Here is a 12307-nt window from a genome sequence, read left to right on the forward strand (position 1 = left end):
ATTTTTATTTTTCTAGAACACCAACGCTTATTTGTTGTGAAATTTCATCTTGTAGCGTGTGTCAAAGAAAACTTGTAGTGCGAATTGCTTTGGATTTTTGGGTACGTCAGGCCCGATTCTTCGTAGTGGTTTTGCACCTCTGGGGCATAAGAAAAATTTATAGGGATTCATGAACTTCTAAGGAATGTTACAAAATAAAAACATAAGTATGTATAAGTATGTTACATTTAAAAAAAATACAAAATCAACTGTCACCACTAGAATGGGAATCTTGGGTACAATCCTCTGTTTCAATTTGCAGATGCACGGTTCATCCAAGGGCAATCAGCTTAAAAAGCAGAAACTAACTTGGGCAAGTGTCACGCCTCTTGATTCTCACACAGACAAATCACCTCAATATCCATCCACATCACACAATTATCTGTCACGCAGAGAAAACGCAAAGCAAGCCGAGCAAAGTGGCGGCTAGAGCACATTTGGCAATGTAACAGGAAGAAAACAGTCATCTCCGAAGTACCATGTTGCTAGAAATAATGTGTCAATACAAGGTTACGACAGCAGGGCAAGTCAACAGATTTCCATGGAACAGTAGACCAGCCATTTTAGCACGCGGCAGTGAACTAGGATCACAGCTACAATTCTATATCAGGCCTTGCCGCTGCAGGTCAGTGTAAGTCTTCTTATTGTAGATATTGCCATCTGTATCCTCGTACTCTTCTTCCAAGTCTGGCCGCCACTTGTTCAGCCCTTGCTTTGATTGTATTCTCTCCCAGAGTGCCTTGGCCTCCTGCCAAACATGAATCAGATATGTCAAAGCACTTCGTTGCAAAACAAAATTGACCAAGCAGAAATAATACACATGCATAGCCCATGTTCAATGTTTATCCAGATGAATCAAGAAGCACACAAATCAACTATGGTGGTATACCTCGATGGATGTGATTTCATTGAAGTTCTTGGTATTAGGAATACCAAGGCATCGCATCCCATGCTGGTGGCGCCACTCCTTGAAATGGCGCTCATAAGCCCTTCTCCCCCAGTAACTGTGGTTGCCACATATCTCGCACTTGAATTCCTGATGACAAATTGTCACAGTTAAAACATGAGTGCTCTAGCATCAAACATGCCTGTAATATCCGGGCACATAATAGCAAGGATGCATTGATTTTCAAATTCAGTCTAATACTTGACAGGCAGAACATGCTAGCAAACATTAAAATTTAACACTTTCTGGTAACGGAGCATGTAGTATCTCGAAGTTGGCAAATACGGATAACACAATTATAAGAGAAAGATGTGAACCTAAGTTTGCCTTGCTGGTCAACACTTCCTTAAGTTATAGGACATACATAATTAGCAAATATTGGTACCCAGCAAACACTGAGCCAGGTCTGTAGTTAATATAAATAATATGCACATGTTTGGTTCGCTGCCACAGATTGACACCCTAGTTGCGGCTAACAAAATTGCAGTCACACTTTATGCAATGTTTTGTTAGAACTGGGGTTGCGAGGCTAATACAGTACACAAGTTTGGCAATGAACCCCAACAAAGTAAAACTAGGCTAACTTATGTGTGGTATTTTCTGGCATCCAGCCATATATGCACATGTTCGGTTCGCTGCCACAGATTGACACCCAAGCTGTGGTCAATCTGTGGCTAACAAAATGGCAGTCGCACTTTATGCGATGTTTTGTTAGAACTGGGGTTGTGAGGCTAATACAGTACACAAGTTTGGCAATGAACCCTAACAAAGTAAAACTAGGCTAACTTAGGTTTTGGCATTTTCTGGCATCCAACCATATATCTACAAAGAACATTTAGTACAATCACACAAAGATATTCAATAAACAGCATTGTAAGCGAAGACAAAATAAGTGATGGGATAAATGATAATTAACAATGATAAGACTGGCTAGTGGTTACCTGACCAAGACCGTGAAGCTTATAGAGCCAATAGGGGATAGGTTTTCCATCCCAGCCCATTGGTAACTTGAGAGGGTTGTAGATTTGTTGGTCTTCGTCATCACTTTCACTATCAGCTTGTACTTCTTCCTATAACAAATACAGAAGACAAAAGTAAAAAAAAAAATAGAAAACAGAACGTAAGATTAGATACTGATTACGGGAAGCTAAGAACCTCTTCTCGTTCTGCTTCCATTTCTTCATAGGTCAAAGTCAGTTTCTTCTCGGCATTTTCCTTTGTTCTTACAATGATCTGCACGGAAGATAAACATATGAGCAGAAGGTTAAATTCCAAATAGACAGATTAGAAGTCCTAGCAACAAAGAGGAAACTCTGTAAACCTCAAGAGAAGTAATAAACTACAATCCCATATACACATTGGAATACTGGCTCCAAATCTAGCTGTAATTTAGTCCTTGTGCAGATGGAGCTCTTGGTGTACCAACAACAATACTTTGGTACGCAACATATTGAAAAAGGTATACCATGGCATGGCATGGCATTGATGACAGCAGCACCTGGGTAACAACTATTCATGACAGGTGTTGATGTATAATCATTTTGCTCACTTAAAGACAGTTTTTTCCACAGCATTCTGAGGGCCTCTTTTAGATACACTGCAAACTGTTGAGCTTCTCAGATAGCTTCGTATTTATACTGCTAGGGATTTTAAACAATTTGCCCGAAGTTGGTATGACTTATATCATTTGCCCATGTCGGGGCGTCTGACTGTGCTTAAAATGCACCAAATTTGAGCTTTCTTTGATGATTTGCCAAAGGGAGAGAGAGAGAGAGGGGGGGGGGGGGTCTTTGTGAATGATGGTTTAATGTGCAAAACCCCTCAGGAAAATCATCAGATGTCTGCTCAATTTTGGGGCATCTGAAACCAACTTGGGCAAATCATTAAAAAATTCAAAGGAAGTGTCCTGGGTCAAGGCCAATCTTCAGTAAACAGGCATGATCATGTCTGACTTAAACATGTTATTGTGCCCAAATAAGAAAGAAGAGCTGACCTCATCAAGAATCTCACACAGGCGCCTCATCTTTACTTCGATCAAGGCAATTTCCTTCTTCAAATCATCCTTGGAATTGTTGCCATTAGAAGGCACATTTGAGACAGAACTACGTGAACCTTTTACAAAATGCTTACGGTCCAATTGTTCCAATGGTGTATGCTGAAAAATATGATCATTGGCAGACAAATTTAGAACTCAGAAGTAGCCATAACAAATGACAGCAAAGATAGCAATAGCGTTCAATGCTCACCTTCAGCAAGAAGAGTCGCTCTGCACGCTGTTGAACAGTGCCACCGCCTTTCAATCCACGAGCAGCTAAAGCCTGATAAAAGTGTAATTTAATTAAATAAATAGAAGACCAAGTGAAGGATGAAACTAAATATAATGTTCGCTAATAATAGTTTGTTACAAGACCAAACCTCTTTCAACTTTTCCGGACCAAGCTCTACAAGTTCTTCAACAGAGTTATAGTAATCAAGGTCTACTTCAGACTCTTGCAGCACAGATTCTTTTTCTGTGCCCCTATTTTCCCAGCCAGGTACTTCTCCATTGGCCCACTGTTCTTCAAAATCACTTTCCAACTGCACAGGTGTACATAGAATTTGTGTGTTAGTTGTTACTTATCATGCTGAAGTGTTAAACTATATTGATGATGTAGTAGTTCTATGTCAAATATTTATTGCGAGCCCCACCACAAGCAACTCCAGAAGTAGACATAACAGTAAGACATCATGATAAGAACCGCTAGCAAGTAAATAACAGTGTCTTAAGTGACCATGTCATCATATAAGTAGGTGGGAGCACAGAAGGAAGACAAGATACTACAACGTAAAAGAAGACCGACCTTTGTAAATATCTTCTGAAGATCTTGCAATGGCTCTGTGCGACGCAGAAAATATGTCAGATATTCCAAAATATGCTCCAAATATTCTTTGTATTGCCTGCCAAAGAAAAAAACTGGCAGATAAATAATCTTTACAAAATTGTATGGCATTTATAAAAAAAATACAAGAGATCAAATAAATGTTGGCTATGTTAAATGACTAATTTTGGTTAATCATGTGTAGCTGATACATGTATCTTACTACAAGCCCACCATTCTAGTAGTTTAATGCTAAGTTTCCTCTTACTTCCAACAAGGGTGCCCATTTGCATTGTTAGGTAAATATATGGTACTCCCTCCGTCCCAAAACAAGGAACTCAAACTTTTTCTAGATACGGATGTATCTACAGACAAAGCTGAGACACCTAATTTGGGACAGAGGTAGTATATTTTAGCCCATTCAATGTGGTTAACAGAAGAAAAACAGTTTCGGTATAAGTAAATAATTGTTTCAATATATCAATTTAATGAAGGCCATGAGAATTCTGGAAATAAAAATGTTTCAGCTTGAGGAATCAAATAACCCTGCATAAGTTCTCATGGACTTGATTCCTCTTTATAGCACTTGAGAAAATGAGACTAAGCAAAGAACACCCGTACAGGTAATACAACTACAGTCTGACCTCCAAGAAGTAGTGAAGGAAACAAAATCTAAAACCACTTCCCCTTCCATGCGCACAAACAAGACATAAACTGACACACATTGGCCCACAAAATAGAACTATATCAGAAGGCCATTAGATTACATGAACCAACAAGTGTGAATGCAACGTATAGTTCCCTGTACACAGCCTTGTGTGCACACAGGAAAGAGCATCATTTCAAACCAAATTATGTGACTTATGTCCATGGCGTTTACCACAATGACTGGGGTCACCCTTGCTGAGGTCAACCCCAACAGCATGTACATTCACCTTCTACCAAATAACACAACACCTACATATTAGTGTTTCTTCCCCACAAAATACTGATCAACCGGATTGACCAGTTCATTGTTCAAGTGTCATAACCACCACCAATAGAAAAAGGAAAATATATCTAAGATGCATGCGACATTTTCAAAGCAGCTCGTTCCAGGAGACATGCCCTTGGTCTTAGAGAAGATGACAATTGCATACCTGGTAGCTTTTAGACTATGTGTGATCTTCTCCGTCTGAGAAAAAGTGCCAACATATGCCGAGTATTCCATGAGCGATCCAAACTTGGAATTTATGAACTCGTTGTAGAGCTCATGCAAGTCCAGGTACCGACCAAATGCTTCCTAGCAAAATGTAGAAAAGGAAAATTAGCACACTTAAAAGTAACTGCGATAAGAAGGCATATAAAATATCAACAGCACCAATGGGGTGAACATGCAATGTGGATATGGCAGGATTATAACTACACGATAATGCAAATCACAACAATAATAGTACAGAAAAATGATTCTCAAGTTATCATGCTCCATCCCAGTATCTTGTCATTAACCTAAATCTTACCATGCATAGCACCGTGATCCTACAAGAGGAATCAAATAACCCTGCAGAAATTAAAGTACACGTATCACAATGGAGATACCCTCGAGTTCAAGACTACTGTAGTAAGAAGGAAAACAGGGGCACTAGTGGACTCTTTAAAGTTCTTAGCACACAGAATTCATGGATGATTTACCTAGCTTGGACAATATTGAAGCACGAAGCAGGACTAGATAATTTTAGATGAAGACAACATAAGGTTTCCATGCATTTAACTTCTCAATGGAAGAACTTATGAACATAGGTACATATACCACAGAAAATATGCATATGTACATGGAGATAGCGAACATAACTGTATGAAAGTAACAAGAATCAGATTAACGACAGACAGCTTAGGTTACAGCAGTGCCCATATCATCTAAGGCAGCATTACAAGGTGAAAATGTACGTAGAGAGTACCTCGCCAGAGAATTCAATAGCTGGTTCCTCCTTTAGTAGCTCTTCATGATCGTCAGCATCACTGACAAAACGAGCGGAGTGATTCCGCCTATGGGATTCACGGATCTGCAAGCATGCACCAAAGTTTGAATAAAAGAAAAATCATCACAAATGAAGAAAGAGTACAAGGCCGACTAGAGGGTCATCATGGCTGGGATGAAGGGCAGTATCAGAATTGTGTAAAGTAACTGGAAAACTCACAACTACGTATGTAGTTTAATTTCCAATGATCACTAGAAAATTTGCCCTACTGATACTTTATTTGCTTTTTAGGCTAAACATGTATAGGCAAGAAAAGACAACTACATTTCGCAATAGAGGTAGTACATTTTTTGCCGATTTAGCTTTCCAAACATACTACATTTCAGAACAGAGGTGGTACACTTTCTTGCCTATACATGATTAGCCTAAAAAAAGCAAAATGATTATCAATAGGGCAAGTTTGGTTCCCTATCATCCAAATACCACATTTCAAAACAGAGGTAATAGTTCTTGACCAAATGAATTTGGTTCCCTATCATCCAAACTTGGGCATGCAAGTCCGGAGTTCAAATTTAGCGCTAGCCACTAAATGATAATAGCATGGAATGTTTTTGTCAGTAGATAGATGGACAGCAGGTTCTAGTGCTTTGCTACCATTTCGCCATTTACAGCTGTTCTGACTCAACGATATGTCAAAGATACACCATGCATGCATTATCAGGAGCCATAGGATTGATGACTTACATCTTTGAGCCTGTCAAAGAACTTGTGGAAGATGTCGTCTTGTGCTGGAGCAGTCAAATGGTTGGAGATCTCTTCCTTCCTAGCACCGTCCTTGTCTTCGTAGATTTCCACCTAGATAACAGCCACAACAGCAAAATCACCTTAGAACAAAGAACAACAGGCAATTCCAGAAAAATATACTTTGCTCGCAACTGAAAGGGGGAAAAACAGCAGCACTGAGGATACAAGATGTAAAACATCCAGGCGTTTCATGTACCGTCAGGCTAATTTTAGCAAGAAAGAATAGAGCCGAAAAAACAGCTGCCAAGCTCGAATCTGGACCTCGACAGAACTAGCACGAGCCAGCCAACGCGAAAGCATAGCAAGAGGCCATCCTAAGGCTCTCAATTCACCGGGCACCGGATATCTCAAGCATTGGGCAAAACCAAGCCTCGTGGCCCTGCTCTAAAGCACACCTAAGTACGGAGAGCAGAGATGCGACACCGCCAATCTCCGGCGGCACCAGGCCAGGCACGACTACGAAGCTAGAGCCGCTAAATCAAGCGCAAAACCCTAGGGAGAGAGTTGGACTGCGGGAGGAGGTGCTTACGAGCCTGTCGGAGGTGGTGACGAGGAGGTCGATGATGTTGCGGACGCGGTGGGACTGGAAGAGGCGGTCGCGCGCGTTGGCGGGGTCGCGCTGCAGCTCGCGCACCGCCAGGCGCTCGAGCCGCTCCAGGTCCTCGTGCGCCGCCCGCGTGGCCTCCAGCACCGACGACGCCATCGCCGCCGCCTCGGCTGGCTAGGGCAGCCCCGGTCCGCTCCTCTGCTGGTGGATCCGGCGGGTCGCGCGGCGCCGCGCGGCGGGGGCGTGGCTAGGGTTTTGGGGATTCCGCGGCCGGGACTGGGGAGGACGAGGCTTCGGTGTGCTGTGGTCGCGCGAGTCTTTTCCTGATATGGGCCGGGGACAGAGAGGCTCGTGGTTTCTGTATGACGGTTTCTTCCTAGCCCAGCCCAAGCCCAGGTTCGGTCTCAATTGACTAGCTAGGCCGAACTCTGACGCCCAATTCTGTTGAACTCGCCAGCCCAATGCCAAATTGCTGGGAATGACAATTGACAACATACAAACTTGTGATTTGACAATCCCTGCTCAGTCCTTCGAAGTAGTCCATCTAGTTTCCCATACAAAAAAGTCGTCCATCTAGCTCATGCAAAATTACGATACCATGAACTGTTCTGGAGTGGCTCGTGATGCCATGTATTCGGAACGGAGATGGTAGCTCTCGTCTCATGTCATCCGTCTGAGCACGATCGAGCTTCTTAGCTAGTTTGGCACTGTTTTTTATACGGTAGTAGCATGTGTGTTTTCTATTGTGGAGCGACAGCGGAGTGAGTGGGTAGTAGCTAGGGAAGAAACAAGGGCACGCCGCACGCATCGGTCGGCTCGCGCGACGAGGAGGCACGAACGCCAGTGCCCAGCCCAAGCCCATCACCGCCCTTTGGCACTGGGATGGGTCGCTCAGCCTCGGCCCTCCGTAAACTACGGTCCCGTCAGTCTCCTCCCTGATCTGCTGACTCCGATGTGGAAAGGAAGTCAGGGCGCACAAGCAAGAAACGGTGATGCTCATGATCATGGGGTAACGAGCAAGATCCATCTTTTATTCTCGTGGGCGGCTGCGCTCTTGTCTTGGGTATCGGGTAGTTTACTCCACCAGAGACACTTTAGGAAAAGCGTTGGCGCATTGCCAAGTCGCGGCATCCATCGATCCCAAGTAGGAGTAGTTTGCACATCCTCATGACCTCGGGAAACAGACTACAATGAAAGAACTGGAGTGGAAGCAGGCTGGTATCACAAAAAATAACCCCACTTGTTTGCCGAGCTTAAACTTGGTCGATCAAAGCCCGTTCCTGGATCACACTCTCGGATCACACAATGCAGTATACTAGTATCATCTCGGTCTCCATGCAACAATACAACTCATAAATTTCCCATCTGGAATGGGTAGTACTACTGGTACTGCAGTGTGTTCAAACTTGCAGCACTTTGTAGCTTTGAGGAAATCAATCCACATATTAATCTGTAGCAACATGACAACTTGGTGTATTCAATAGCTAGCCCACGTATTAATCCCAGCAGCAGTACAACTTTGGCGTACTATTTTTTTAAAAAAAACACAGTACAAACGTAGACACTCACATACACGTTCATACACTCACTCCTATGAACGCACACATGTACCCCTATTAGCACCTCCGGAAGACTGGGCTGACGGATTGGATCTTGAAATTGACAAAGTCACCACAGACGCCTCGCTATCGACGGGAACGTCGCCTCCCACTGAATGAATATTCCGCCTTTATGAGACACACAGATGTTAAACCTGCGATTTGAACTCTGGTGGGCTGGGGGTACGACCATCCTCCTAGCCACCCAACCTCAGGTTGGTTCTCAACTTTGGCGTAGTATTCTATAGTATGCTTTCTGCGGTTTGGGTTTCTCCAACCAGACCTTGGACCAATTGTTTAAATTTTCAACCTCGTTGCCGAGTCTCTTTCCCTGGTGATGTCTCGCACAATACATACTCCTTCCTTTTCAAATTAGAATGCATACAGCTTTTACAATCATTCTAATGATATTGTTTTGAGATTATAAGTGCTGACATCTTTTTCCATATAGTTTGTCAAACTTTAAGAAGTTTATGTGGATCACCGAGAAAATTGCCAAAAAAAACCCACTACAATTTTAGGTAGTTTGCAGGTGGGCCTCCAGTGTCAGAAACAACGTCAAACGAGCTCAAGCGTGTGCCCATGCTTTCTGCGTCTGTTGGTTTTTTCTGAAAAATTGTCCCGTGGTGGTTTTTTAGACCTAGGCCCTAACAACATGTACAGTGGTTTTATTTTTTGCAATTTCATTGTGGGTCGCCTTACTTCACCTTGCAGCTAGGCGGAGCCCGTGCGGAACCAACATACATCGACACTATGACACATCGGAATGGAATCATAGTATCATTTGTGCACCTTCGAAACCGACGCGTGCCGGTCCCGGTTAAATAATTTAGCACATATACATATGTAGCGACGTGACGTTACATCTCATAATAGAGGTTGATATAGGAATGATGTGGAGGTATAGGTACGTAAAATGTTTGCTTGATTTTCTTTGGTAGGTACCATGCAAAGCTTCTCCGCACGATGAACTTCCTTGCGGGGAGTGTGGGTGACACGTCGTTTTTCTTTTCCTCCGGGAAGGACAATACGCAAGGAAAAACGTTTTCCCGCGCTGCTCATTGCTGTCGAGATCGAAATCACCATCCATCGATTGGCGGCCCACCTTTTGTCCTCTCAGATGCAGTGAACTTCTCCATCATCCCAAGTCAAAATTTTCGGTTTCCTGTGGCGATCGACAAAGCGTCCTGCTCAGCTAGCGCTTCTGTCCTAACACGTGCCCCTCTGTACACGTACTCTACAAGTCTACATATTGCTCTCATTGCAACATCTTTCAGCTCAAGCTAGCAAGCACACTGTATTACTACGTAGTACACGGCCGGGGAACATTCCTGTGTGCTGCTCTGGTTCAGGTCTTCAGAAGCCATGATTTCTTCTTCTTGCTCCTTATTAAGATACTCCCAGACGACTTTCTGGAAAACTTTCTGTACCGTGTCGTGACAAGACATAAACGACGCCGCGGACCATTGATGCGACGAGGCAAGCCGACGACGTGGACGGAGAGGAACGACAAAAGAAAAAGGAGCACCATCGATCATGGATGGATTGGATCGATCGTGCATGCGCATGTTAGTCTAGTCTCGGCTCTCGACCAGTAGAAAATTGGCAAGCCAACGCCAAGTTTGCTTTCCCGTTCCCTATGTCATGCATGTGATGCGACGTGAGTTTTTCTTTTTCAAAACAAGCCAATACTTACAAGGCGTTTGCTCCGGTACAACCCCTCCCCTAAACTCAAAGCAAACTTAAATACAAGGACGGCTGAGATCGCTTGATACCCCTTCGTTTAATATTAAACGGGTATACGTAGCCCTGTACAAAATCCGTATGATCCAACTAAATTGTATACCGCATACGTATATATATAATTATGTATGTACGTGGATTATTGGTGGCGATTCGTCAGCGCGGTGGCGGTCGTGGCCGTCGGGCGTGAGGAGCAACAAAGTGGTGATGGGCAGCCACGAGGCACTGTGAGGCGAAGCTGGACGACACGAGTCTCGGCAATGTCTCGTAGGTCCGTACCGGTATGGTTGGGGCGGCGTGCAGGCTAGACGGCGGCGTGACGGCGCGACGAACGGCCGGATAGTCCGCCCCGACGAGTCCGGTGCAATTCGGTCGGACTGTCCATCGCGTTGGGAACGAGATTAACCGGACTGTTTTGCGGTGCTTGCGTTGGACTGTCTTGTGGCACCGGACTGTCTTGTGGTGTTTACGCCGGACAGTCTTGCGGCGCCAGACTGTCTTGCGGTGCCCGCCGGACTGTCTTGCGGTGCCCGCCGGACTGTCTTGCGGCGACTGTATGCCTATACGTGGGAATACTGAGTTTTGGATCTGGGCTTGGATATGGGCCTAAATAATACCGGTTGGATTTTGTTGAGTTTGGGGAGGGGGTTGTACTGGAGCAAGCCTATATACATGCATTTATCTCTATGAACGTAGATGCGCACACCCTAACTCTATAAGCATATTTTGGAGACTAAGTCCAAAAAAACATACGACGGGTCTTGACATTGATGAAAAGTCACCACAAATCAAGCATAGACGCCTCGATATAGATGAAAACATATAATAGTTTTTCTTTTACAAAATTGGCATCATCTAACTCCGGCCAAAACTACTTCAAAATATAACCTTACATTCGGTGCCAACGAGAATGGAGTAAAATTTCATTCGCAAAAAAAAGAGAATGGAGTCAAATTTGTGCCAGTCGGCATCCAGGTGTCGAAGTAGGGCCAACAAGTGAGCTTGGCGCAAATGGCAGTGGCGTCAAACCCCTAAAGCCATTATGTGTAGAACAAATCATTGGTGTCGACGTGCATAACTTCGGCCTCGTTCTCGGTTGGTGTCAGATTTCGAAATAGTTTCAGCGGGATTAGACAAGACATACGTTAGTTATGCAAGGAAGCTGAACATGTGGGTCCAGCCAGCTAGCTCGAAACCCAGCTGCAAGATCCACTGTATGCATGATTGGGGATCGGCGGTTTTCAGTTAGTTAGTTGGGTACGTATCGGCTCTTCTGGTTCTACATGGGGCAAGGTCCGAACCAACAAAGGAATAATGAAAGAAGAGCACCAGGAGAATGTGGACTTGTTGTTTGCTCGTTACTCATTAGGAAAAGAGAGTGAGAGAAAGTGGACTGCATTTGCATGATATGTCTGACTTGTCTTCCGTTAGTATAATGGTGACCGACATGGGGTGGTCGTGAGCTCATGGCCCGTCGTTTTCCATTTCGGCTTCGTTTCTTTTCATCTTTCCAAGTCAATCGTTCTGGCCCTATGGGTGCTATGATCGACCATGTCATGAGATCTGATGGTTGCTGATGTTGTGGTGTTAATTTGGAAGTATCTTGGCTATTGTTTACGGTTGCATTGCTCATGGTTGGACCTTGGCTGCCCCCAAAGGCTGAAGAGGTTGAACGAGCTGCCTATAAACAAAAGCCGTAGAATCTCGTCTCTTACTTCCAAGACAGAATCTCCTAGAAAAACAATCTGCGGTACAATAATCTAGAATTTAGTTGACAAAGCAAAGCATGGCACCACTTGTAATTAACGTTTACA

The 12307-nt window shown here is 43.9% G+C and overlaps 1 protein-coding gene across 1 annotated transcript; it reads right to left on the reverse strand.

Moving 5' to 3' along the window:
• Positions 1 to 399: 399 nt before the first annotated feature.
• Positions 400 to 7342, reverse strand: LOC124667007 (splicing factor SF3a60 homolog). The gene is made up of 12 exons (XM_047204342.1): positions 7135 to 7342; positions 6546 to 6656; positions 5781 to 5885; positions 4983 to 5125; positions 3826 to 3922; positions 3401 to 3562; positions 3232 to 3303; positions 2979 to 3140; positions 2141 to 2218; positions 1927 to 2055; positions 929 to 1075; positions 400 to 787 (listed from the first exon to the last, which is right to left on the reverse strand). The coding sequence occupies exons 1-12, from the start codon at positions 7306 to 7308 to the stop codon at positions 641 to 643; spliced, it is 1527 nt and encodes a 508-aa protein (XP_047060298.1). The 5' UTR covers positions 7309 to 7342; the 3' UTR covers positions 400 to 640.
• Between the last annotated feature and the right edge of the window lie 4965 nt (positions 7343 to 12307).

This window comes from Lolium rigidum, chromosome 6 (assembly GCF_022539505.1).
Source record: "Lolium rigidum isolate FL_2022 chromosome 6, APGP_CSIRO_Lrig_0.1, whole genome shotgun sequence".
In the NCBI taxonomy this organism is placed as follows: Eukaryota; Viridiplantae; Streptophyta; class Magnoliopsida; order Poales; family Poaceae; genus Lolium; species Lolium rigidum.

Bases quoted from the DNA above. Each gene is read 5' to 3' on its own strand.
- LOC124667007 (XM_047204342.1), bottom strand. From the start codon at position 7,308: ATGGCGTCGTCGGTGCTGGAGGCCACGCGGGCGGCGCACGAGGACCTG. The intron at 3,923-4,982 runs GTATGCAATTGT...TTTCTTTGGCAG, and splicing joins CATAGTCTAAAAGCTACCAG to GCAATACAAAGAATATTTGG. The intron at 788-928 runs GTATACCACCAT...CATGTTTGGCAG, and splicing joins ATGAAATCACATCCATCGAG to GAGGCCAAGGCACTCTGGGA.